The sequence below is a fragment of the Mustela erminea genome, chromosome 1 (assembly GCF_009829155.1).
Source record: "Mustela erminea isolate mMusErm1 chromosome 1, mMusErm1.Pri, whole genome shotgun sequence".
Taxonomy (NCBI): domain Eukaryota; kingdom Metazoa; phylum Chordata; class Mammalia; order Carnivora; family Mustelidae; genus Mustela; species Mustela erminea.
Genome location: NC_045614.1, coordinates 40,235,715 through 40,263,571, shown reverse-complemented (window position 1 = coordinate 40,263,571; position 27,857 = coordinate 40,235,715). Strand labels below are relative to the sequence as shown.

At 39.6% G+C, this 27,857-nt stretch overlaps 1 protein-coding gene across 2 annotated transcripts in view; it reads left to right on the top strand.

Moving 5' to 3' along the window:
- SHQ1 (SHQ1, H/ACA ribonucleoprotein assembly factor) overlaps positions 1 to 27,857 on the top strand; it is a 101,214-nt gene that overhangs the window by 40,951 nt on the left and 32,406 nt on the right. For both annotated transcript variants that reach the window (XM_032325059.1, XM_032325048.1), the window contains one exon: positions 17,660 to 17,780. In XM_032325059.1, the coding sequence (XP_032180950.1) occupies positions 17,660 to 17,780 (121 nt within the window). The remainder of the gene's footprint in view (positions 1 to 17,659; positions 17,781 to 27,857) is intronic.

The window sequence follows — 27,857 nt, the reverse complement described above, 5'->3', positions numbered from 1 at the left end:
CTTGAATTGCAAAAAATTACCTTGAAACATCAACCTACTATAAATGACTAGTTGTTGAACTAGAGTTATGTGTCACCATAATTAATTTCTTATTTAAGTCATGTTAGATGATCTGTGCATTATTCATAGGTTTAAACAATGAGAATGAGTTTGCGATTATCCTGTTACATCATGGTTTTCAGATGGAAAACTGGCAAAACCCCCATGTCTGTGTGTGTGTTTACGTGTGTGTTCATGAGTGTATATGCAAGCTTGTGCACACTCACATGGTTGCTACTTTTTATTCTGGGAAATAATCTAGTTCTCTGGACTTTTATTTGAAAAGTAATCAGTTCTGTGATTGCATAACCAGAAATAAATTTGATTGCATTGACTTACATGGTAATCAATTATTCAGACAGTTTTTGTAGGTGAGTTTTTGTAGGTGAGAATTGAAATTGAGATATTTTCATCATTGTCAGTCTGACAAGAAACAATCTTATCCGCTGTGTCTTGAGAGCTCCAGGAAACCTTAGGTAACACAGTGGAGGTCTGTCTGTTGAAAATGCATCTTAAACCTCTGTTAATGGTACACAGCATGTTCTGTGGCTAATTTGGATCGTGGTTAGTGCTGAAACAGAGCTGAGTTGTCTAGAATTCACACCATCAGCTATGGGGAGGACAACTCTAGATGAGGGTTGTAACCTGTGTTTGTACAGGTGGATGGCACAAGGGTGTCATTATTGCCATTGAAGAATCTCGTTTGGATACTCCATAATCGAAGCAGGGGGAGCTCTTCTGTGGCATTTAATATTTTCCAAGAATGAAATCGTGCCTGTTTATAATTCCAAGTGCAGTCACGGCGATCACACTTTTTATTAGGTCAGTTTAGTGCTTCCATTGTTTGAAAGTAACGAATAACTCTCCCCCTTAAGAAATATTGATCTTAACTGGAATGAGCTCTCAAAACCAGTGTAGCAAGTCTTCAGAATGTGTAGAATATTTCATTATAATGGGTTGACTAAGGTCTAAGTTTTTATTTCATTTTTTTTTTTAAGTTTTGAGTTTTTAAAAGAACCATGAATTTGCTTTTCCTGACTTCACAGTAGCCTTCGCAAGAATTCTTTTGTGGGCCCTGGGCTATTCTCAATGTTGTGTTCCTTCTCCCTCCTCTTCCCCACTTCCTAAAGACTGTACATTGATCTTTCGCTGTTGCTACATGTCTAATCCAAATTCCTTTAAGGGCAGAAAACCTGCTTTACCCCTTTAAGTACTGTTCTAGTGCTTAACACAGTACCTTGCGCATGGAGTTTCTGCCCCTGGACAGTGATCTTGGGCCGCATGATCATCCTCCCTTTTCTCTGTCTCATGTTTTGAGCGCCTCTCACTTTCTCCCCCTAGTTCCATTCTTTCAGGAAGAAGCGGGTAGAGTCCTTGATGGAAGCATTGCTTAGCTGCGGTATTCACTGACAATAAATGAAAAAAGAGATAAAAATAGCAGCTTTTCTAATATGTCTTGAAATTTTACTCTGTTTAGAAGTGACATAGTTTAGGGGCGCATGGGTGGCTCAGTGGGTTAAAGCCTCTGCCTTCAGCTCAGGTCATGATCCCAGGGTCCTGGGATCGAGCCCCACCTCGGGCTCTCTGCTCAGCAGGGAGCTTGCTTCCTCCTCTCTCTTTGCCTGCCTCTCTGCCTACTTGTGATTTCTCTCTCTCTGTCAAATAAATAAAAAAAATCTTAAAAAAAAAAAGTGACATAGTTTAATATTTGATTATATACTTCATACAGTTTATTATTCCTACTGATATCTGCATTTAATTTTTCTTTATGATGGCATTCCTCACTCTGCTATTGCTCAGCTTTTGAACATATAATGCAACTATTATATTGAAGGTGCTGAACATCATGGGAAACAACTTTGTTTTTTCTCTCAGTTCTCTCTTTGAACTCATTCTGTCTGTTCTTTTATTGTTTCTGGATGGAATATATATCCTATAAATATCATACCACATACACACCTACCTGTCTTATATAATAGATATTCTGTAAATTTTTATATCACTTTAAATTATAAGAGTCTCTTTTAAGTACTTAAAATGTCCCCTTTGAACTTGATTAAAAAAGTAAATCTTCCTTTCCCCATCTCGGGCCTGCCTCAGGTTGGGAAGCCAGCCCTGGGGAGGGGGGGGGGGGGGCCCGCTTGGCTTTTGTAGGAAATACTGCTTGCTTCCAGAGTGGGCCTTCCTGCTTCTTGATGGGGAGCTTTTATCAGGTGTGGCTCAGACACTAGTCTCTGTACCCTACAATTTCTAGGGGTGGTTGCTTATACTTTCTATGGGCACCACTTAAAACTCCCTTTCTTTTGGTTTAGGGTAACAGGAAAGTAGCTCTCCCTGCGCCACCACCCCTTCCCGCCTGCCCAGGGTGGTTGAAACCCCATAGCACTACAGTTTTATCCAAAGAGCTCCTCTAGACCTCTTTTGCTTAAATTCCTAGAGGTCAGTGTTGGGTTGAGGGGGTCATAAATCATCAGATTTTTGTTGGTCTCTGTAAGTTTAACATAGAGAGGTTGGCGTCTTTTCTTAAAATATGCATATGCTTGTTATTTGCTTTGTCCTTTGTAGAGCTCATTGGAAACAAGGCCCCAAGAGTCCTTTCTTACTTTGCTAGTACAGTCATAATCACCACAGCTCCCACATTCACGATTTCCTGTGGGCCAGCGCTGGTCTCCATTCTTCAGATACCTTATCTCATTTTGTCTCGTGCATACTCTAATCCTGTGAAGTTAGGATTACTTTCCCAGTTTTGTAGGTAGAAGACAGGCTTGAGAAGTTCAGTCACTTGCCCAGGGTCACAAAGCCATTAGTTGGTAGAGCCTGGATTTGATGCCAGATCTGTTTGACTCAAAGTTTGTAGCTTTTGAAGTGTTGAAATGGTTATAAATGAAATTATATGAAGCCAGGAGTTTATTTTGGAGTAATCCACGGAAGTTTGGGGGTAAATGGGCAAGGTGAAGGTGAAACAAGGTTGACCACACCTTGGTACCTCCTTGAAGATGGGTGACACATAGATGGCACTTCACCATCTTGTGGTCTCTTTTTGCACATGATTCTGCTTCATAAAAAGTTTTTTTGTTTTTTTAAAGTGTGGGCTCTTAACCACTATAATTCAGTATTTTAAGTTTATTCACCATTTTGTGGAAAACATTGTAATTCTTGTTCAGACAGTTGTATAAATTTTTTTTTTTTGGCTAATGAAAACACATGTTTGAAATAAGTTTTTTTGATTCTGTGTTTTTTGTTTTGTTTTATTTTTCAAAGATCTTATTTTTAAGTAGTCTGTCTGCCCAACACGGGTTCAATCTCAAACCCCTAGAGATCAAGAGTCCCATGCCCTACTGACAAGAGCCAGCCAGGTGCTCTGGGTTCTGTTTTGTTTTTAAGGCTAACAGAAATCTACCTTTCTATAAACGTTTGGGGTCTGATGACTAGAAGCTGCATGACAGGCTGTAACCCAAGGAATAGGCTTCACAATATTAATTCTTGTTACCAACTAAAAGCTGGGTTTGTATCATATCATTAATATTGCTTACATATTAGACTTTATTGGGCTTAATAATCAGTTTTTTAGAAATGACTGTCTTACTTGATATATCTGTCTACTTGCTGTAGATAGATATAGCACAGTCAGTGTGGAAGACAAGAAGAGCCATAACACAAGACTTGGGTGCTCCTTTTCTTTAAGAAAAAAAATTGTCCAGGAAATAGGGATATGGCAGGTGTGTTGTGTGAATTCTGAGTTCTCATGCAACCTTGGAGATGAATTGGTTTTTAGCATTTGAATTCTGTTTAGCCTAAAGTCAGTTTAGCAAGTTATTATTTTTTTTAAGATTTTATTTATTTGACAGAGAGAGAGAGAGAGGGGAAACAGGCTCCCCACTGAGCAAAGAGCCCGATGCGGGGCGCAATTCCAGGACCCTGAGATCATGACCTGAGCCGAAGGCAGAGGCTTTAACCTACTGAGCTACCCAGGTGCTCCTAGCACGTTATTTGTATTGACTTGTAGAAATTACCCCCAATTTGAAAACTGAAACATGAAATCACTAAGATTTTCCAGTGTTGATATTTATCTGTATTTAGTTGTTTATTTGTTTTTGTTTGTTTTTAAGAGAGAGAGTATGTGATCTCCTGCACTAGAGAGGGTTGGGGGAAGTTGGAGAGGGGCTGAGGGGGCCGGAGGGAGAGAATCTCAAGCAGGCTCCACCCCCAGCACAGAGTCCAATATGAGGTTCAACCTCACAATCCTGAGATCCTGACCTGAGCTGAAATCAAGAGTCGGATGCTCAATCAACTGAGCAACCCAGGTGCTCCATCTGTATTTAATTTTTATGAGTTCCCTATTATGGACATTTTAAAGAACTGTTAGACCATCTAATTTTTACTCTTTAAATACATTATGAAAAATTATTTTTCAAGTTATTCACCAACGTTGAGTGCTTACTGTATCAAGGTGCCAAGCTGGGTCTGGAGGTATACTCGTGAACAGGGGAGGTGCAACTAAGCTTAAATTCTCATGTGGGGGTGTGCAATTATATAATAGTTATATATATATATATACATGTGTACATATGTGTGTATATATATTTTTTTAATTGCATTTGTTAGAAGTTCAGAGGAGAAATACATGGGATGAAACTATAAAGTTAAGGTAATGGACTAGCCTTCAAGTTGTCATTTCAAACATGTAACCTCATACAGAGGGGAAGCTCGGCTGTTTTGACTTTTGATTCCCAGTTCCTACTCCAGTTTCCTGTCATTCTAAAGTACTTGTTAGTTGGTTGACGAGTTCATGTATTTATCCATTCGGTGGTGTTTTGTCAGTACCCACTAAAATGTGATTTATTATGTGCAGAGTACCCCGTAAATAAGAGAGCTATGCAAAGAACGATTAGACTTGTGTACTCTGCTCATAGGGGAGCTAAGATATCTGTCAAAAACAAAATACCTAGTAGACAATGGTGAGTACCATATGCGAAATGTGGACAAAGTAGTTCAGAAAAGGAGAGGTGCTATTTCACCAGGGATTCGAGAAAGCTTCATTGAAGGCATGAGATTTGAATTGGGACTTGAAGGATGAGTGGTATTCTGGCACAGAAGGGTAGGGGGATGTATTCTAAATACTATGAGTGAACAGCCTGAAGAAGTTCATGGAACAGTGTGGTTTCATCAATGACAATTTCGAGTAGATAGACTCTGATCCTGAGACCTACCCTACAGCCTCTATATCTAGTTCCCTTTCCTATGTGTCTTAACTGGTTTCCCAGAATTTCTCTACTTCTTTGTTATTATCCTTTAATTCTCCGCTCCCTATTTAGGAGGAAATTCTTACTCTCTATTCTCTTCCTGTCCTGAATTGTTCTTGAGCTTTTTATTTCCTAGTCAATTCCCCATTGCAGTTAAAATGTTTCTAAGAAGGGAGCAATCCTAGTGCTTTCAGGAAATTTAAATAGCATGGAATTCAAATAAAATATTGAAGTGCCATTTGTGCCTGTTTCTGCTAACCACTTATATCCCAGCTTCTCCAGGAAAGGAGGGCTTCCGAGCCCCAGAGCATGTGCGCTGCAACTGAAGTGAGTAAGAGGACGACAGGGCTCTGCCGTGTGGTCATGACTGAGCCAGTCCTTGGCTTCTCTCTTCCTGAATTGTCCTGCCATGTGGCAAAGTAAATTCCTTGTACTCTGTTCTTTTCCTCAGACCCAAAATCTGTTTTACAGTTTCTTAAATTGTCAGCTTCTTTCTATTTATCTGTATTATTTGTCATTGGACCTTTGTGTATTTATACATACACTCCTGTATAGAAGGATATTGTATATGAGCATAAACATTAAGGTGAGGAAAATGAAATTTCAGTCATCCCCATAGAATTCCTTTTTCCTCTAATAATCCTGTGAACCACTAGAATTTTAAAAAGTTGCTCTCACGGTAATTTCTGGGTTACATTTGTATAAAACATTCTTTGTTCTTTTAAGATACTCTGTAGGGGGCAGCATTTCCTGTATAGTTTACAAATAATAAATTGCCTTTTAATTGCCAGAGGTGATTAAGAGCCTGTGGTTATTCTGCTACCAAAAAAAATTACTTGAAATATTTGTGTTAGTATTCTTTGGAAATTTGAGTTACATAGTAATGCTAATTGGTGGGTATAGCTCAAATTCAGCTGATCTCAAATATTTACTCATAGATAGTCATTTGAAATGTGCATTACATTTCCAATACTATTTAAGATAAGTTTTGTTAATTTCTGCAGTTTTGGAGCACAGCAATCTGGAAAACCAGATTAGCTATGTGGTTTGATACTATGGCTTAAATATTTTTTTTCTATAGTTAGTGCCTCATTTAATAAATATAAAGTCAGTTTTGAGATTGTTTTTACTGATCTGAATTTTTAAGGAAGTAACCTTAAGTTTACTTTTTACTTAAGGGGATAAAGGCAGAAAATTGTATATATTTAAGATAAATTTGGGAGAAAAAAGAGGAAAAGTTTTGTTTGACCGTAATGAATCTAGGTCCCGTTGCAGAGTAGTAGTGAAGGGCCTGGATGAAGTTCATTGAATAGTACTTCATACATTATCTGGAAAACATGGAAGAATTATATTCTTGCAATTTAGAGTTCCTTTAAATAGGAATTAATACTGAAAAATCACAAGCTGGAGACATTTATGCAACATACATAAATCAAATTCCTTTTCTGTGCGGGTATCATAAAAGAATCAGCAAAGAGTTATAGGAATATATATGAGTTGGCCTTAGCTTTTAAGGAGTTTATTATATAACAGTAATGGTAAGACAAAGGAAAGATTCAAAATATGAATATAAGATACAAAGGAGGAAGTCCCTTAGGAAAATAACTGGACTCACAGGCCAAATCCAAATGCATCTGGGCCAAAAATGCTTTTTACGTCTTTAAATGTTGAACAAAAAAAAATCAAAATAGTGTTTGATGACACAATGTAAATTATATGAAATTCAGATTTTAATGCCCACAAATAAAGCTTTATTGGATTACATTCATGCTAGTTCACTTACATATTGTTTATGGCTACTTTTGGGATATGATGACTGAGTTGAGCAGTTGAATCATATTATGTAGTCTGCAGAGCCGAAATACATATTCTCTGGATCTTTACAGAAAAAAATGTGTCTACCCTTGCTCTAGATATATGTTATCTAGAAGGTTGGAAGAGAGATTTTCAAGAGTGAGCAGAGGTCTTTTGCTGCCTTCTGTCCTAAATACTGGCCAGTGTTGAAGGGGATCATTTCAGCTTTTTCCTCTCCTCCCCGTAGGGTGAAATGTAGCTGGTCTAGCCGGTAGCCATAAGAGTGGGACTCTCAGCATTAGGGGAAGTGAACTGAGATGCCTACTTTTCCAAATGGATGAGGGAGCGACAATGGCAGGGTTTAAGACAGTGGGGAGTAATGAGGCCTGTGTGAGCTGGAGACATACATGCCCCCATCTGTAGCCTGTTGATGCCATGTGGATCTGTAGCATTGCCATTTTGGGGAATTTGCAAAGAATGAGAAAGCAATGATCTTTAAGAAAAAATTTTTCAAAAGTGGAAGAATTAACAATGAAGTAGAGGTTATAATTAAAACCCTAAGAGCAATGGCATGGCTGAGTGCACAAGTCCACCTGTGTGGACCCTAAGTTTTTTCCATTTTGACTCTCAAGCACTCCCAGTGCCAGCCAGTTTTTCTCACACCCTCTTGCCCCTGCCAGTTTCCAGCTGCATTGAGGGCTTGCACCAGACCTCTGCTCTTTCAGTCCCAGCTTGAGGCTGAGTCTCTACCTTGTGTGTTTCAGGAGTAGCAGAAGGAGGTAGGACATATCTTGCATTACCTAAGTAACTATGCCCAGGAACCTTAAAAAACAAAAACAAGGTGGAACCCTTATTTTTCTTTCCACTTACCTGTGTTGCTCTTGTCAGCCAGAATCTGGTCAGGGTAGAGGGGATGAGGCGCAGGATTCTAGTACCATACCTGTTTGTGACACCAGCAGGGTGCTTTTGAGTAGAAGGGAGGGCTCGATATGGAAGAAGCAAACAGCACTGGCCTAATGAAGGAGGCTTCATGGTAGTTACTACTTAAAGAATGTGTAGGGCTTAGAAAAGAAATTAAGGAAGGTACTCCATGAGAAAGTAGAAGGTAAGGAAAGCAGGTAGAGGAAAGTAAGAGTTAGGTCCAAGAAATGGCCAGTACTCTAGTTTGTCTGGAAGGCTTGGTTGTGGAGGGGGACTGTGGGGAAGAGGTGTGAATGGTGTATTGGGGCAGGATTGTGGAGAGTCTGCAGTGCCTTGCTGAAGAGACTGGGCCTTATGCACTGAGGGACCACTGCAGAGCGTGGTGTTGGTCTGTGATGGACCCACAAAGTCAGATGCATCCAGCAGCAACACAGAGGATAGAGTCACTGAAGGGGAGTGAGATTAGTGGTACAGACAAGAGAGGAGACTACGATTCTTACCTGAAGCCAAGTAGTTTAGGGGCAGGTAATATGGTCTGAACAGGAGTGCTTGCAGTGGTGTGGAGAAGGAAGAAGTATGGGGGCAGATGTTTCTCAGGTAGCAAGGGAGAAGCACCTGGGACCCTTGATCCTATCTCGCTTCTTGTCCTTCTTCCCTTGTCATCTGTAAAGTTTACATGGTCATTGGCTCATTTCCTTCCCATAGCAGTTCTTAAGAATTCTCTCCTCTTTTGACACATGGAAACATATTCAGATTAAGTATCAAATACCAGGAGCAAGCAGACCCACGACCCCCATGACTGACCATGGGCTGTGTAACTGTTCCACACAGAACACTTGTATCCACACAGAACACTTGTTATCATTTTTACATTGCAGAGAAATTAACCAGAACTGCACAAAGATTATGTATATGTGACTTTTTAATGATCTTTCTTTATTCTTTTAGAAATTGGGACCAGGGGCACCTAGGCGGCTCAGTGGGTTAAGCCTCTGCCTTCAGCTTAGGTCATGGTCTCAGGGCCCTGGGATCGAGCCCCGCATTGGGCTCTCTGCTCAGCGGGGAGCCTGCTTCCCCCTTTTCTCTCTGCCTGTCTCTCTGCCTATTTGTGATCTCTCTCTTTGTCAAATAAATAAATAACCTTAAAAAAAAAAAAAAAGAATTTGGGACCAGAATTCTAAGATCTTAATTTCATAATCAAAATTCTTAGGGCACCTGGGTGGCTCAGGTGGTTAAGCGTCTACCTTCAGCTCAGGTCATATCTCAGGGTCCTGAGATTGAGCCCCACATCGGGCTCTCTCTCAGCGGGGAGTCTGCTTCTCTCTCCCACTCTACCTCTGTGTGCTCTCTCTCTCTCTCCCAAATAAAAAAATCTTTAAAAAAATTCTCATATAACCTTTTAATGCACAATAAACTTCCATGTAGATGTGGATATGCAATCATTTTTACTAAATTATATTTACTATGCATTGATTAAAATGTAAAGAAGCATAACTTCGTTTTATTGATGTGCACACCATTTAGCAGTGAACGTGCACTCACTGTAATACAGGGAGGATTTTGAAAGGGCTGGTTGTTCTCCCTTGGCATCCTCATCAGTATATCAAAGCGCTGGAAGGGGCTCATAAGGCTGGTTGGACTGGGTTGATTTTTTTCCTTTTATGAGCCGTTTGAGGAATCCAGTTGTCTTTCCTCCTATATATTTCTTCTTTCTGACTTCATGTACAATTTTAGTTTGTCCAGTTTGAAACTAAACTAAATCCAAAGAATGATTCAGAACTGTGAATATTAAGTAATAACTATTGGAAAAACGGTCTCATAGTTTCAGTTAAAACAACATCAAGATAAATTTATTTGAAGTTGAGCTACCAGGTATTGAGATACAGTCTGTATTCATAGTGGAACAGTTGAAGTAAATTTTACCTGTAGAATTACAAAATTTTAAATACGATTTTATTTATTTATTTATTGTTTTTAAAAGTAGGCTCCACACCCAGCATAGAACCCAGTGTGAGGCTTGAATTTGCAACCCCGAGATCAAGAGCTGAACTGACATCAAGAGTTGGATGCTTAACCAACTGAGCCACCCAGAAACCCGTTCTGTTTTTTTTTTTTTTTTCTTTCCACAATTTAGGTTTAGGTTACAATTGTTTCCAGAGCTGTTTTCCATGACTCTTTAGTTTCTTAACCTTTCTACCTTTGTGCTTATTATATAGGTGGGTTTATCTTATTTTTTTTTTAAATGTTCTGTCTTGAATTTAGATGCCCAGCTCTTCAAAAGAAATTGAAATTAGTTATGCTACCATTATTGCAGTTTTGATGACATCCTGCAACATATTTCTAGACTGAAGGAACCACTACTTTGACAGGTGACTTTAAGGCAAATGGAGTTAATGTCAAGGCTGTCCTTCTGAACCAGCAAACCTTGCAGGAATTGCTAGAGCAGGAAAGGGAAAAGGCAGCCTTGGGTTAAATCCATTATTTGAACTTTTGATGGTATAGTGTTGTAAGAAAGTTGGCATAATTGCATTCTTTCGTGTCAGGAAATAGACATAATAAGGAGGCACAAACAAATGGGATATTCCACATTTGTCTTGGCACAAGGTAAATCTATAGATCACATAGGTGTTATAACTAGACACTAGCTGAGCAATTTGACCAAGTGTTTCTGAACTTATGCTTTATGTACTCCAGACTATATTAACAACCAGCCTTACTGAAAAGGGTCCTACAGTTTGCTAGACATTGTTCTAGATGAGGGAAGAAAGGTGAAAAGCTGCCATGTTCTTTCCTGTCCAGGAGTTTGCCACACCAGTGATAAATATTGACACAGTATTTATTATATAGTGACTGGGAGGCAGAAGGACTTATTTTCAAGTCCTGACTATTGCTCCATAGCTGTAATCTAGGCCAACTCCATATCCTTGAACCTCACTTTTCTCGTTTATGAAACCAGGAAGTACCTAATTGATGGGGTTAAATGATTTAATGTGTGGAAGGTACTTGATGCAGAGCAAGTGAGTAACTGCTAACTCCCATATTAGATGGGTGTGCCAGGCATTGTGAAAGAACCCAAATTAGCTGGAGGGAACATTGGAAGCCCGTTTCTAGAAGCAGTACCGCCTGATTTGAGACTTGATGGTGAATTAGGTTTGGATTTGGGATTATGCATTCCACGCATAGGGAACATCTACAAAGTTTGTTTGGACTTGCAGTTATGCATTCCACACAAAGGGAACATCTACAAAGTTTATGTTTGCTTTCTGTTAATTTTGTTTGTGGCTATAATAATAAAGTATGTAATTCTAATAACTAAAAATGTTCAAAAATGGATACTGGATCATAAATTTGCGCTCAAAATAGCAACTCTTACTGCTTCATATGTGTTTAATATTATAACTCTGAAATGTAAGGGCCTAAATAACCGTATGAGGAGTTTGAGAATAAAACAGTGAAATATTTGTTCTCAAATACTTTGAGAAGTATTCATAAAGCCGAGTTTAATGTATGTTTGTGTTAATTGTTAGGGACTTGACTTTAAGCTACTTTCTAACAGGGCCTGGTATTGACTTTGATTCTCTTAATTTTGATTAATTTGACACAATTACCCTTCCATTTTTATGGTCAGTAATTTATGAAAATTAATGTTAGAAGTAATTCAAGTTATCCCTTCTGATAATGTGGTCTCATCAGAATCCCAGAAATCTAACCAGTATCTATCATCTTAAAATGATAGCAGTGTTGGCTTTTATTTTGAGTTGATTTTATAAATAAAGATCAAGCAGTGCTTTCTTTCAAGTATTCTAAATAACCACTTCTTTCTCCTTTACTCCTTTTGGTGCTTTGTCTTACATAGCTCACAACTAAAACTAGATACCCAGAAAACCACAGCCACATGGCAGCTATAATGTATCAGAACTTGAAAAGAAATTTAGCTCTTATTATATAGTTAGCAATTTATATTATTTTTCTTTTTGCTGGCCAAAAAATAAAATAAAATAAAATCCACCATTCTGATCATTTCTTAGTGAGGGGAGCTATTTTTTAAGTGCTTCCAACCATCAGCTGGTCTGTCAGTAAGACATTATAGCCAAACCTGACCTGCTAGGAAGATTTCAAATCGCCAGTGGATTCTGATTTACAGTAGCTCAGTCTTGTCTCTGTTTTGAGATCTATTAGCCTGAAATGCCACATCTGTCCAGAACAGGACAGATGTGGTATTAGTTTTCCTTCTGTCACTCTCTCTCTTTTTTTTTAAAGATTTTATTTATTTATTTGACAGATCACAAGTAGGCAGAGAGGCAGGCAGAGAGAGAGAGGAGGAAGCAGGCTCCCTGCTGAGCAGAGAGCCCGATGTGGGGCTCAATCCCAAGACCCTGAGATCATGACCTGAGCCGAAGGCAGAGGCTTAACCCTCTGAGCCACCCAGGAACCCCTCTTTCTTTTTTTTAAAGTAGGCTCCATGCCTAGCATGACACCCAGTGTGGGCACTTGAACTCACAACCCTGAGATCAAGATGGGAGCTGAGATCAAAAGTTAGATGCTTAACTGACTGAGCCACCACGTTCCCCAGTTTGCTTTCTCTTTAAAGGAAAGCTGGAGAAGGTGTAGCCAGAGAATGTGTTAAATACTGCTTACTGCCCACCTGCTTGTTGCCGGCATGCATATTTTTCTTTATGTCATCATTATGTTTCTCTGTGTTGTTATTGTACAGTCTTTTTCCCTGAGGTAATACATTCATGGTGCTTGTCACTTATAATACCAGGATACTAATTTTAAACTGCCTTCATGAGTGAACAAGAGATCTGGGTCCCCGAAGCCTTTCTTCCATGGTTACAGTTGGCTTAAGTAAAGACTGCGTCGATCTGGAGAATCCCTAACTCTGGAGATTTAGCATCTTGGAGATGCCTGTTGGGGCATTGCTGTAATGAAAACAGTTACCGTGGTTACTGTGCAAGACACCTTCTTTTTTCCTGCTTTGGACCAGGCAGTGAACTGGCTGAAAACGGTCACTTTCCTCCAGTGCCTTTGAGCAGGAAAAATGTCCTCTGATTTAGGCCTTTTTTTATACCTATGTGCTATGTGCTGAGCGCACAATCGGATAAAGGCCCACGGGAGCCAGGTGCTTTGAGTCCCGAAGGCTTCTGGCCACTGGCCACGTGACAGCTTGGAGCAAGGCCAGTTTTTTTTCTTTGCTGATAGCTGTTAGATAAGTGGTTGACAACCTGAGAGAAAGAGCAGTCAGTACAAAAGAGACTAAAAAAACCTGCGTGCCTCACAAGTCTCCTGGCTCTGTGGCTATAATCTTCTATGGTGATTTAGTGGGAACAAAAGAGACCCAAGTACGACCTTGGGGTAACAATACACATTGTTGGAGAAAGGATGATTTAAATGTACTTATTTTCCTAGATTGTCAACTGCCAGTAGCCTAGTTATCTCTTACCTTTTTTTGTCACATAGCATACTGTGAAAATAGTTTGAATGAGACATACCGTGAAAACACGGCTTTCCAAGAGCGCACAACTTTCCCTTTCAAAACTGCCTTGCATGTGATTTTCTAAAATTACCTGATCTAAATATTGCTTCTCAGTTGTTCAAAACTACAATTTAAAGAGAATTTAAATATGAATTAAAATTTTTTAGCATACTTTGCTGATATTTCAAGGGTTGGCTGTGTAGCTGTGTGTGTCTAATTTTTTGTTAAACAAATAAATGTTTGTTGTGGGGAAATCTTGAAAAGGGGAAAGTACAAAGAGTAAGCAACTGTAATTTCACATGTAAAACAGTGGTGGGCACATATCAGGCACTTAGGTACCTTTTCAGTGAATGCAGAGATACACATTAATATTGTTTGCGTGTAAATGTATTTAAATGGGTTTTTTCCTATGTGTATTTGTCTTCTTTTTTTTTTTTTGAGAAAATAGGAGTCAAAACATACAAATACAATGTAACTTCTCTTTAAATTAAAACAATTATTATTTTTGACATTTCTTTTTTTTTTTTTTTTAAATTTTATGTATTTTTTGACAGAGAGAAATCATAAGTAGATGGAGAGGCAGGCAGAGAGAGAGGGAAGCAGGCTCCCTGCTGAGCAAAGAGCCCGATGCGGGACTCTATCCCAGGACCCTGAGATCATGACCCGAGCCAAAGGCAGAGGCTTTAACCCACTGAGCCACCCAGGTGCCCCTATTTTTGACATTTCTTATATTATTATTTTTCTTTGGTGATAGTGAAGATGTGAATTTGCCTGTGGCCTTTAGCAAGGGGTCAATCTTACACGAGGCATGTCTGCTAAGGGAAGCTATGTAATTTCATTAAGGTAGTGGTTGCCTTGTATTTTCATTAAACACATGAGTGACCTTACTTCCATACCCTTCTTAATAAAAATCCCTGGAGTTGGGCCTCTTATCCCTGCTGTCCACAACTGCATTCAGGCCTTCATACCTCATCTTTCATATACCTGTCACCCCAGCCCTTGATACTCTCTGACTTTCTCCCAACTCAACCTGCTTCCTCTTCCCCATTTCCCTGCTTGAACCACCTGCGCCAACCAAATGATCTTTTCCTGTTGTTCCCTAACCCCACCCCATTTTAAGTCTCCTTTTCGCTCCTTTTCCCACTGTCCTTCAAGCCAGTATATCTCCCCTTTTTCTTCACTCTGTTATTTGCTGTGAGGTCTTGCTCCAAATCCTGCATTTTTGGTAAGGCATGGCATCTCGAGGTGCAGGATTCTGGGCTGTCACACTATACACAGGCTTGTGAAAATTTCAAGTAAATACTTTTGTGTGTGTGTTTTTTTCTGTTTGTTTGTTTGGTGGTGGTGGTGGTTGTTGTTTTGTAGAGACCTAGGATTAACTTTTAAAACTTGAAGTTGGTGGTTATAAAAGTAAACTCCTCCTTGAACCCTGTCCCCCAAAAAAGAGAGAGAGAGAAAGTAAGAAATTGGCATATGCTTGCCTTGATATTTTCTTCTCTTGGCAATTAAAACTGTTCAAGAAATTCTACACTTTAGTTAGTTCTTTTTTTTTTTCCCTCTTGGGATAACATGGCTAACTTGGTTTCATCACTTCTGTGAGTTTTGATTGTATTTCCTGCCTCCTGTCATCAAACTCTGCCTTCAACATCACATACTTCGTAATGAAAATAGGCGTGCCGTGGGGGGGTCCACACTAGTAATTTGATACAGTTAACCTGGGCCACACTGATAGTCCCAGTTCTGGTCTTCACTTAACCAAATGTAGTTTTAGGCCTTCTAAGTATTTGTTTCTCTAACCAATTGAGCAATGGGGTTTTTATTGGCATTCTTCCCATCTGCATGTGAGGAAGCTGCATAGTTAAAATTTTTGAAAAAGGCATGGCCCCTGCTTTGAACTTAATTTCTAACTCTGGAATAATAAAATGTGTTGGCGACAGAATGGGCCAAGAACATATGGGTAGCCACAAGCTGGTCAGTTCAGAATTTGGGTCCTGTGAGTATCTTACTACCTTGAACCTTAGCTTCTGCTGCTGTGAAATAAGCAGGGAAGTCTCTGAGGAGGATCACCTATTTTGTTTCCATGTTTCTTTGCAGCAGTCAGTAGAGAGCTCCAAAGACAAGGAGGTGAGCCCAGGCTTCCTAAAGTGTGAAGTCTTAGGCTAGGCCGTGAAGGCAGGGTAAGATGCCATTAAGTTGAGTGGAGAAGAAAAGGCAGCTCTGGGTATGGGAGCCAATTGAGGAGAGGACCTTGAAAGCTTGTGCAGCTGCAGGGACTTGAGGAAAGCAGTCCGTACAGAAGGGTGTCAGGGGATTAGAAGGAGAGAGTCTGGAATGTGAGGACAGTCAAGGCATGAAATGATGAGAGTACAGATGAGGATAGTGTACCAGGAGTGGAGAGGAAAGGACCGCAGTGAGGGATGTTTCCAGGAGGAATCCTCAGGGCTACCGTATAAGGTCCTGGGATGAAAGGAAGTGCAAAAGTGTGAAGTAGACGATCACTATGTCATTCATTCATTCATTTTTTTTTTAAAGACTTTATTTATTTATTTGACAGAGAAAGAGATCACAAATAGGCAGAGAGGCAGGCAGAGAGAGAGGGGAAAGCAGGCTCCCCGCTGAGCAGAGAGCCTGATGTGGGGCTTGATCTCAGGATCCTGAGATCATGACTGAGCCGAAGGCAGAGGCTTAACCCACTGAGCCACCCAGGTGCCCCCATTCGCGCCTGGGTGGCTCAGTGGGTTAAGCCGCTGCCTTCGGCTCAGGTCATGATCTCAGGGTCCTGGGATCGAGTCCCGCATCGGGCTCTCTGCTCAGCAGGGAGCCTGCTTCCTTCTCTCTCTCTCTCTGCCTGCCTCTCAGTGTACTTGTAATTTCTCTCTGTCAAATAAATAAATAAAATCTTTAAAAAAAAATAATGAAATTATAAATTTGATGCTGCAAGGTTCTGTTCTAAAACATGGGGCGCCAGGATGGCTTGGTTGGTTAAGCGTCTGCCTTGAGCTCAAGTCATGATCCCAGGGTCCTGGGATAGAGTCCCAAGTCAGGCTCTCTGCTTATCAGGGAGTCTGCTTCTCCCTCTGCCCTCTCCCTCTGTGCTTGCTCTCTCAAATAAATAAATAAAATCTTTTTTTAAAAAAATCAATAAAACAGAAGTCCCTGCTCTTTTGAAATGTATCTTCTAGTGTTAATTGTGTTAAAATTTTAGTGGCAACAGTTTTGGCACCTTGCAATGTCATTATCTAGCTCGTGATTCTATTATCCTGTTTAAAAGTCAAGTGGGAAATGTCGATGAAAGCACATCCAGGATCTTCAGGAAAGTGATATACAGTATTTTTATGTTTGGGGACTGTAAAGATAAGAATGAAACTGTTAAACTGAGAATGCTTTGTTTTACTGATCAAAGGAAGTGACACTACTCTAGATTTAGTAGTAATTTGCCTTAAGAGTCAGTACATTTCAGGGAATGTCCTGAAGTTCGGGACACCTAGGTAGGGAATTGTTGAGTTGTCCAAGGTTTCTTTTGGAGGCTTTTGTTGGGATTAAAATTGGGTTCATTTAACAACCAGGAGGAAGTAATTAAATTTAAGGAGAGTTTAATACTTGATGGCTTTTTTCCAAGTGATTTTGTCAGCTTATTTTTGAGTGAGTGCTGTGATATTTTAGTTTTCAGTCTTGTGTTTTCTTCAGTTCTTTAAGGTGCAAACACTTAAGTTAGTACCAGATAATTGTTTAACAAAAAATGTTGACATAAAAAATAAAGAAGTTTAAAAACCAGAATATAATTTCTTCATGGTGTTTTGAAAGCTTAAATTAGAAGAATATTTTATAATTAAAACTGTGGTAGATTTAAATATTCATTTCATGGGGAAAAGTTTCCTCTTATTTGCTTAATGTACTTAGTTGTGTTTTATACTGTTTTTATAGTAACCACAATTAATTAGCTATAGAAGTAGAGCATAAGATTTGTTCATAATTCATAATGGAAAAAATAAAGAGCTTTGGGCTTTATAGAACTGATAAGATTTCATGCAAAAAAAGAATGTTAAAAATATTTTAAAATCATGGTTAAGATTTTGACCTGCTACAAATATATTACCTTGCAATGTCTGAATTTTTCAGTTTAAGATAATCACATGTGGGTTTTTTTTCAAGAATGATTTCTTTTTTTTTTTTAAATTGTCTTTAGGTAAAAGTGCAGTTTTAAAATGTCTACTGGATGTTCACAAAATTTTTCAGGAAAACGACCCCGCTTATATTCTGAATGATCTCTACATCTCAGACTACTGTGTGTGGATTCAGAAAGCCAAGTAAGTTTTGAGTTACTTATGAATTTTACATGCTCACATTTCTGGAATGCCTCTTGACCCAGGAGGAAGCAAATGAAGTAGCCTGGGAGGTAAGTTGTAATGAAAAAGAAACCCCATCTAGCTACCAAACATTTTAAAGAAGATCAACATGGGGAGCTTTGCAAATTTGCTTCAGGAGGAGGTACAGATGGTGAAAAGTTAATTTTATTGGGAAACATGGTTCTAGCCTAGAAAACAGGCATGCAGACAGAGGGTTGTGAGTATTCATTGCTGTGTTTTTGACTATCCAATATGAAATCTCAAGGTTCCATCCTTGAGTATCCAAACTTGTGTCTGCAGATTACTTACAGTGGGGATGTGAGTGAGTGTGTATGTATATATGTGTGTGCATGTGGGCATCTCTGCAAACCTCATGGGACACAGACCTAATCAGCTGTCATCCCACTGGCTAACTGCTAGCTTACAGATTCTATTCTTCAGAGTATTAAAAAAGACAACATTCAAAGCTTCGTAACATGATTCTTGATAACTAAAACATGCATCTAAGGGACCGAATACTCACCAACGTGGTATAGGCAAGCTTTGCCCAAAGTATTTACCATCGCCTCCTCCGTCAGGGAACCCTATGGAGTTTAAAAAGGCAGTGAGCTTTCATTTTGTGAAGAGGTTCAACAGCTCTGCCCATGTTATTCATTTCGGTAGCAGAGGACAATTAATTGAGAGCACACAAATAGAGCTCCGGATGGTGGTGTCTCTTAGGTGCTCAGGAAAATGATGGCACGGTGTCATTCTGGACTTAGAAGAGCAACAGTCGTGGTCATTGTCACATTGCTGCGATTGGTCAGTGAGTGCATTAGTTTACCTCTAGTGCCTGTTCTGAGTGAGCCACTGTGTAGAATTTATTTTTGTTTTCTATTGGGAAGCAATTACATGCAGAGTGAAATAAGACACAACTTAGGGCTCTGTGTTTTGTATGGAGGAACCAGTGGTCTGCTCACATAATGCCTACTGCCATGCAGCAGGTGGCAGCGGTGTTTGTGGTGGCAATCTCTGTGTCGCCAGATGGAAAACTGCATCTTTAACCCCTGAGGTCATCATGGCACGTCATCAATTCATTTCATCCTCCTGCTAATTGAGCTTATCAAGTACCCTGCTGCCATTTCCTGTTGTTTTCATAATAAAATTAAATTGAAGTAGACTATTTGTACGGGTTTTTCTTGTTCCCTTCAGGGTGAGGATTTTATAAACATGTAATGAGCATTGAGGTTTGTGTGAGGATCCCATTTCTGTGAGCACCTCTTTTCTCTGTGGCATTCCTTATTAACTAGAGAGAAGATCGTGTTGCATTAAAGTGGAAGGGTGTGTGTCCTCCTGTCTATGTGGGGATTAGCACACCTTCCTGCACATAAAATCCTTTTTCCCTTGGTTTTAAGTGGCAGGAAATGAAATGCAATTCCTAGGTCCCTAATAATTGTTATAATAACAGTCATTTTTTTCAAAGAGATATAGTGTATTGGTAAGTGAGACAGGAGAGGGAACCCAGCAAGAACTCTTCTAATTACTTTGGAAAAATTGTTTCGACTTTACCGATTTGTTCACAACTTTCTTTTCCCTAAATAGGCTATCTTATTTTCGTTTTGTGTGTTATATTTTAACTGTGGTGGAGCCTGGCTATTTTTCTGTCCCTGAAATAACATATTTGTTCATTTCCCTGAATTTTATTAAATTTTCTAATTTAATTTTTAATTTTTCAAACACAACACATTTGAGCTTTCCAGTATCGTGTTTACCAAACTGTCTTGGTTGTAAATTAATTATACAGCAGTGAATGTTCTTGATTTTCATAATGAATTTCTTCCTCATGTTTCACCTGGTGTCTTTCTTTCCCAGTTAGTTTATCAGTGAAATCTAGCTTCTTATTTTTATGTTTTCAAATAGTTCTGTATTTTCCTTCATCTCTACTTGATGTTTTTGATTAGAATAATAAAGACCAAAATTGTATTTAAAATAGCAGACAAGTACTAAATTATCATGAGCACGAAACAGAGTTTCCTTTTTACAGTCAGACGTTCACTTTAGCAAAAACTTGCTGGAATGTGGATATAGCAAAGTCCTTCTTACTTTGAGTTAATGAAATTCAGGCAACAGTTAAATCCTAAGTTGTACTCTATACTGTGTAGTTATTTTTCCTTGTGATACCAGTGTCTCATAGAACATATTCACATATTCGCAGATTTTCAAAATGGAAGGTCCTGTATTCTTATTCTGAGTGACAGATGGCAAATTATTTCTCTGGAGAGAAACGCTCCCTGCCATCCTTCACTGTAAGCTTCCCTGGAAATTTCGAGTGCGGTGGTCAGGGCCACAGATGCTCCCTGGGTGGCTGCCGGAGAAAGGGATTTGCTTGAGGTCATGTAGCCTCTAAGAGTTAGGTGTGTGACAGTCTCCGGGTTTCTGGGTCTGGATTTTATGTTTTCCCAGACAGGCCACCTAGACAACCAGTTTTCTTTACCCATGCCGTGTGGGAAAACACACACACACACACACACACACACACACACAAAGAAAAGAAAAGAAAAGAAAAAAGCCCTCCCTTTAGGGAGCTTTTTCTATAGGAAGAAGAATTAATGACTCACTCATCTTCCTCCTGGATGTTCCCATAGCACTTGGTTTAAGAACATATGGGCACATCTCATGCCTGCCTCTTTTGTAATAATTGAAGTGCTTAATCTCTTTCCCCCTCTGAAGTTTTGGGTCCCTGTGAATAAGCACCTGTGTGGCCCCATCACAGTCCCTTAGGAACACAGTCAGTTTTCATTAAATTCAAAGTTACCTAGTAGAGCCAACTGAAAGAGCATTTTTCATCATTAAAAACAAACATAGCACTTTAAAAACTATGCATTGGCTCTTACTTTTTTTTCCCTCTTATTTTAATTGACATTTTCAGCTACATTCAGTAGATTTTGCCCTTCCCTGATTTCTTTCCTGGTGAGCTGCACTTACCAGTAACAGGGATAGTTCTGACCCTCTGAAAGTTCACAACCTTTTATGTAAGTGGGGAGAGAAAAGCATGAGCTGTAAAATAGGTTCCATGTTTTCCTCCCATTGGCCGTAAGACTTTAGAAGTCACTTCATCTCTTTATTCAGTGCAGCCCACATTAGTATTTTAATATTTCCTCTACTTGTTTTCCAGTGCATTTTTTAAACAGTGAAAATAATACTGCACTTAATCATTCTGTAACTTGTCTTATCCTTGTAATAGTACCCTGGAAATCATTTTCCTTTATAACATAGTATGTATAGCATAGCATTTCTTAAAAAAATAACTAGTATTTTTCTCATTATAAAAGAAGTATCTGCCCACTGAAGAAAATTTGAGACCTTGTGGTTTTAATGCATTGTGTATTTTGAAACACGAGAGATCAAATAGGGAATGACTTTGTTTTTTGCTACATGGAAAAATTTTGGTTGTTTCTTTTTAAAAAAATGAAAATTAAAATCTAAAATACTGGCTGTCTTTAGTATAAGTTTGAGCTTGTCATGAAGGTGTTAAATCACACCTTTTCTCCTTAGTACAGTTTTTTAAAGGTAGTAGGTTATAGGGAAAAGAACAAAAATGTCTTTGATGTGCTTAGCCGTTTTACATTGAACTGATCGTTTACCCTGATTAATACATTTGGTGCATTTATTATTTTCACTGCTTTTTAGCATATTTTGCTCCACTCAGTCTTATTTTGTGGTCCTTTGGATACAGAGGTGCAAAGTCAGTGGAGGGAAGCCATTCTGTCACTGAATAATTCTAATTTGATAAATCCTGCACCTTAGTTTCCTCAGTTGTGAGTGACCATAAAGCCATTTCAGCCCTGGAATCTTAAAGTTTTAGAAAACTTGGGACCTCATCTTTGCTTTATACTGTTTCTCTTGCTTTCTCTGTGTATGTGCTTTTGTAGAGGAGAGGGTCATGTGCCTGGGAACAGCATAAATCTCTTCCATTGAGCCTTCTCTTTTTCCTGACTTCTCTGCCGAAAGTCATGGGTGTGGCAGTAACTCAGGTGCCAAGGTAGAACATCAGCATTGAGCGTAGAAGCATAATTATTTACGTCTTCAGCCACTGACTTTGAAGCCTTACGATATATGCTAGGTACTGAGATGGGTGATAGGGACACTCAGGTGGGCGGGAGACACCCTGTGTTCCAGCTGCTCTTGTAGGAGGGAGTACAGATGGAAGGGGAGCACAGTGCTGTAGCCTGTGAGCGGCTGCAATAGGGAAGCGTGGATGCTGTGGAGGTACTTAGGAAACCACACTTCTAGCCTTGGGATAGAGGAAACAGCTTCTGGAACGAACAGTTGAAGCTGAGAGTTAACAGAGGAGTAAGAGTTGGTCAGATGCAGATGGGGAAGCAGGAGCAGAGTGTCTTTCACAGTAGGGACAGAGCATAAGTTTCTTTTAAAGAGCTTAAGAGCTCAGGATGGATGGATCATACGTATAGGCATGGAAGAAAGAAATGAGGCCAAGGAGTTTATGTAGAGCTTTGGCCACTTAAAGATGCTTGGCCTTCTGTCTGGGAGAGTAGGGAGTAACTGAAGAGGTTAAGCCATGCAGTTTCTGGGTGAGTGATGTGATGAGATTCAGATTCTGTAAAGAGCCATCAGGTCCCCTTACAGAGAATGAATTGAGTGGGGCAGAGCTCACACTTAACCCAGAAAGCCTCACCAGCTTGCAGGTGATGCAGGCAGAAGGCTTAGACTGAGCCAGCCGGGTGAGCAGAGAAGGAGACTGGTCAGATTTGAGGGGCTCATGGGCCAGAACTTAGTAATGACAGGATGTCAGGGAGAGTGAGAAGGGGAAACGTCAAAGAGGAGATCCACATTTTGACTTGGCCAGTTAACATACTTGGTGAAAGTACACAAGAGTGGAGAGAGGGCATAAGTTGGAAGAGAAGACAGAGGGAGGGAAGATGAGTTTTAGAAATGTCAATTTGGGGTCTCTAAGGAATGTCCATAAAGAAGTAGTCAGGAACATTTGGATCACAGCTGGAAAAGATGTATGGAAGAGAGTTTGGATGAAGAAGGGAAATAAATTAATAGCAAAACATAAACAATGGTATCTGGTTGCATAGTACTGTTATACATATGAATATCATAATAATTGGGGATGGATGCATTCCAGGCTGGGACAAAACCATCATGCAGAGGAGTAGAAGAATAAAACATGTAAGCATCACGATGAACAGATTTCCTGGTTGTAGCTGTGGTGTGTTGGGGGAGTGAGAATGGGTGTGAGGCTTTTTTTATTTAGGTAAGTTTTATCTATCCTTGTAGTATCCCTTTATTATGAATAAGAGAGAGTTCACAGTTAGCTTGGGGTCATGATGTTTTGGTAAGAGGACCACATTTAAAATACTTATTTTTCCATTTGGGTACACAAGGCAAATGCACTTGGACTTTTTTTTTTTTTTTTAAAGATTTTTATTTATTTATTGAGAGAGAGGTAGTGAGAGAGAGCATGAGCGAGGAGAAATCAAAGGGAGAAGCAGACTCCCCATGGAGCTGGGAGCCTGATGCGGGACTCGTTCCCAGGACTCCGGGATCATGACCTGAGCCGAAGGCAGTCGTCCAGCCAACTGAGCCACCCAGGCGTCCCTCACTTGGACTTTTATAGTAAAAAATAGGAGATTAATTAGGAGGCTACAGGTCATCTTCTGGAAGCCAGGAGTGGGGAGGGCAGCTGGGCCTCATGAGCTCAAGTCCTGAAGAAGTGCAGCAGTCAGCTTTTATGTCTGGTGACATGTGGTCACTCGAGTTGCTCCTTCCTACAAGTCCCTGCCACCCTTCTCTCTTGATGCACGTGGAGACTTTCTTGCTGTCTTATACCTGAGTTCACGTGCACCTGGTTTCAGGAGAGAGAAACTCTGAAGCCCCTTGCTTGTAATTCCCAGAGGAAGAATGTGATTGACCTGGCCATAGGTCCATGTCTTTTCCTGGTCCAGTTGCCTTGATCCCAGTGGGGATGCTCTCTAAGGTGGCACACACATGGTGCCAGGGCCCACTCTGTCACGAGTGAGTGGCCTTCTCAGAGAAGGGGACATGGAGGGCATGCAGGTACCTTAAGAGGTCACTGCTGTAACTCTGTGATGCTATTTTGAGCCATAGCTAAGGAAGAACCTTGACATTGCTACCATTCCTCATGGCACCGATACTCAGAGTAAAGACACAGTACTGAAGGTGATTTCAGGTGTACCAGATAATAAAACCACCTAGAGGGCTAGGTTTTACTTTTGTATGAGAAATTGCTTCTGCAATAAATGGCAAAATGTTCAAGCGTTACATTAGCTGCTAATGATTAGCATATAGAAATTTCAAGAAACAATTGTGCATAATTTCAAGCAAGTTAAACCTCTCTTGAATTGAAATCATTCTTGGTAAGGTGCTTATTCTGGCACGTCAAGTTGCTCTTTGGTTTTACTGTTTATTTTTAATTAAATCCACAAATTCATCCTGGATGGGAGTGGGTTTTATCTCCATAAGAAAAGATTAGTGCATGCCAATATTCATTCATTTGTATCCCTTCCGTGGGGTTTCATATAGAAAGGATTTACTTAATGGTTCTTTACCTTTATCACCAGTAGTTCAGCAGTGCCCACTGGGGACCGCTGCTCTTCATTAGGCTTCTCTTACAAGAAATGTGCCAATAAATCATAGGATTATGAATGTTCCCACAGATTTCAGGCTAAAATAACTCTTTGTAAAGATGTGAATGCTCCCTGTAACTATGTATTGAGAAAACTAGCGAAAGAATTCTGTATCTGAATGTTAAAATTTCGTGGGGGGTTTTTATTGTGTGTGTGTGGTTTTTTTTGTTTTTTGGCTTATTATGTTTTCTTTATTTGTGATTTTGCTCCTACTGTTTTTTTGAAGGAAAGCTTTTTATTTTAGAATAGTTTTATTATTTCTAAAAAAAAAAAAAAAATGATGAACGTGGTACAGAATTCCCAAATAACCCACACGCAGTTCTCCTGTGATTAACATCTTACATCGGTAGGTGTATTTGTCACCATTAACGAGCCATTATTGATATGTTATTATAAACAAAAGTCCATAGTTTATTTAGGTTTTCCTAGTTTTTACCTAACAGCTTTTACTATTCCAGGATAGCATGTTTTGTTTTGTTTTTACTAAGAGCTAGAACTCAGTAATGTTCAGTGTCTTGCACATTTTTTGATTATCCAAGAGTTTGAAAGGTATTGAAGGGTAGTGAACTATTACTGAGATGATGAGCTCCCTCCGGAGCTTGATACATACAGATACTCGAATCGTCAAGAATCCAGACCTTGACAACGAAAGGTTTGGCATATTTGAGAATTTTTAGAAATTTGGAAACTTAACTCATGTATCATTTTTACTTGTACTTGTGCTGTGGCCATCATGATTATGATATTTTTAATAAAAAAAAAACAGAGGTGTGTAAATATAGAGTTGGCAAGGCTTTATATTTTTCCATTAATTTTCTTAAGGTAGAGATTAGAGGAGAAAGCATACCTGTGAGTTCTGGTAAAAAAAGATGGAAAGTTTCAGAGGTGAAATAGGCAGGCCTTGAACTGGAGATTGCACTGCATATATGGTACAAGGAGGTCTGCCTGCATCCCGCCCATTCTGGAGCTGTGATTGGGTATTGGTGTTAGGTTTGTCTCTGGCCTTACTCATTTTTGGTCCTGGGTACTTGGCTCTAGTCTTCTCAGATCCTTGGTTTTGGCTTGCTGGAGCCAGGGCTTTATAGATTAGCTACTATGCGAACAGACTGGTACTTTCCTTTCCTCCTTGTTCGGAGGCCTGTTCACCCACCAGGGGTCTTTGGAGGATGCTCACAGGATCAGGTGAGTTCGGGTGGGCTTGATGTAGTCTGGTTTTGTAAACCAGTCCTCTCTGCTTCATGTAGAATTGTCAGTGCTCGGATTGTCTTCATGTCTCATTCAGAGAAGAGGCTTACATTGATTAATGGGGCATATGTGTGCTTATCACACTTGGAAAGTGCTCTGTTTAAGGAGAGCTTTGTCAAGAGCGTCCTTTGAATGGAGTCACAAGAAAGCTTTTAAAAAAAAACTGTCAACTTCAAGTACAATTTCCTTTTTCTTCTGTGTATTATGATTGAAACCCAATCCTTGTTATAACATAATTATCCCCACCAAAGCCAGCAGGGAGTCGCTGCCTTAATGTAAGGGGTGTGAAGTCCCCTAAATAAACAGAGGATTAATTACACTCACAGCATGTTGTGAAGGTGATGAGATTGATTGTGATCATTTGACTTGTCCCATTTCCTGCTCTGACTACTTTTCTGAATAAATAGAAGCTGGGAAAATAATAAATAGAGCTCCAGAGTGTGTTGTCGGGACTGGGGTGGGGGGACAGGCCTGCTTGAGGTATGGTTCCAGATTTTAAGTGATACATAATATTTATTTTAGATAGTTTTATCAGTGATTATTCGCTTACTATTCTCAATTTAAACAGCTTTCTAGGAAATGGTTTTTATCTTAAAAAAATAGATAGTAACAGAATGTTGAAAGAATTTGACAGACTGTATTTTAAATGGGTGGATGTCAACAAATTTCTGATTCATTTTTAAATGTTTTTACTTAGTGTGGCCTTTTGAAAGGTTTAAACTGAAGAAAATGGTAGCTGTTAAGTGTATTTTCTTTTCCTTATAGAAGCTCTGTGCTTTTCTTAAAGTTAGTGATTAATTGGTACTGTCATAAAGCACATCATGTTTTCTGTTTTCATTTTTTTTTTTTTAAGATTTTATTTACTTATTTGAGAGAAAGAGTGAGAGGGAGAGAACGTTAGTGCGTGAGGGGCAGAGGGAGAAGCAGGCTCCCCACTGAGCAGGGAGCCCAATGCGGTTTGATCCTGGGACTCCAAGATCATAACCTGAGCCGAATGCAGAGGCTTAATCCACTGAGCCGCTCAGCACCCCTTATGTTTTTATTTTATGTTTCTCTTAATTCCTTTTCCTGGAGAGTTTTATAATGTAAAATTGTGATTTCGATTTTTACATTCATTCTCCAAGTCTTTTATCGCATTGGCCTCCAAAGTGAATTGCACTTACCCCATGGAGCACAGAGAACCATCTTCTTGTAGTGGAGGGAGACTGTAATAGGCATATCTGTTTGTTTTAAAAGGAAGAAATTAAAGTCATTAATATTTAACATACGATTGTTTGCAAAAATCATGTTTGATGGCTACCAAACGTCTTTTAGTGATAGGATACTTGATCAGAAGTTTGGAGGAACAACCATCCTTATTTCCAAAGAGAAGCACATAGGTTTCTTCTGAATGATGGCAAAGGAGGGGGTGTCTTGCCTAGGCACGTGGGAGTTGGGCTTTAGGGACTCTAGTTGGTCTGTGCCAGCTGCTTGAACTGAGTTGAAGGCATAGAAACCCATGTGCTGGAGCTTTAGATGTGTGTGCCCGCGGTGAAGTGCTCACTCCCTGCTTCAGTTGTCTCTTCTGTTTGCCCAGTGAAGAAAAGGAAGCCTAACTTCTCATCGCAGGGCCTTTGTCAGGATGGCAACAGGTACTTTCCTGAGCACAAACAACTGGGCCTTATGAAGTCTTTGCTTTGGGGATTCTTGTGTTAATTTAACACAGTGAAGAACAGAAACCCAGCTGTCATTTTGAGGTTAAAAAAGAATGAAATTTGAAATAATCATGTGTCTAGGAGTGGGGGATGGTAGAGGTTTATTCTTAAGACATATGATTCCATAAGGAATGATTTTGTGCTTTGGTTGTTAATTACTGACTCAGGGACAGAGGACTCAGAGAAGTCTGGACTGTGAATGTTCTAAAGGGCAAAGGTCATGTTCAACTTGGTACCCTAGCACCTTAGTCAAATGCATGTTGCTTATTAATGACACTCAGTAAATGGTCATTGGGCTGAAAATTTCCGTTCTAATTCAGTTAAAAGCTTCAGTGAAAAGAAGCAGCTTTACCTTCTCTTTACACAATACTAAACCTGTCTCTTCTAGAAACTGCAGTGTGTGTACTATTGTTTATATCCTAGCATAAAACAAGGATATATGCTCT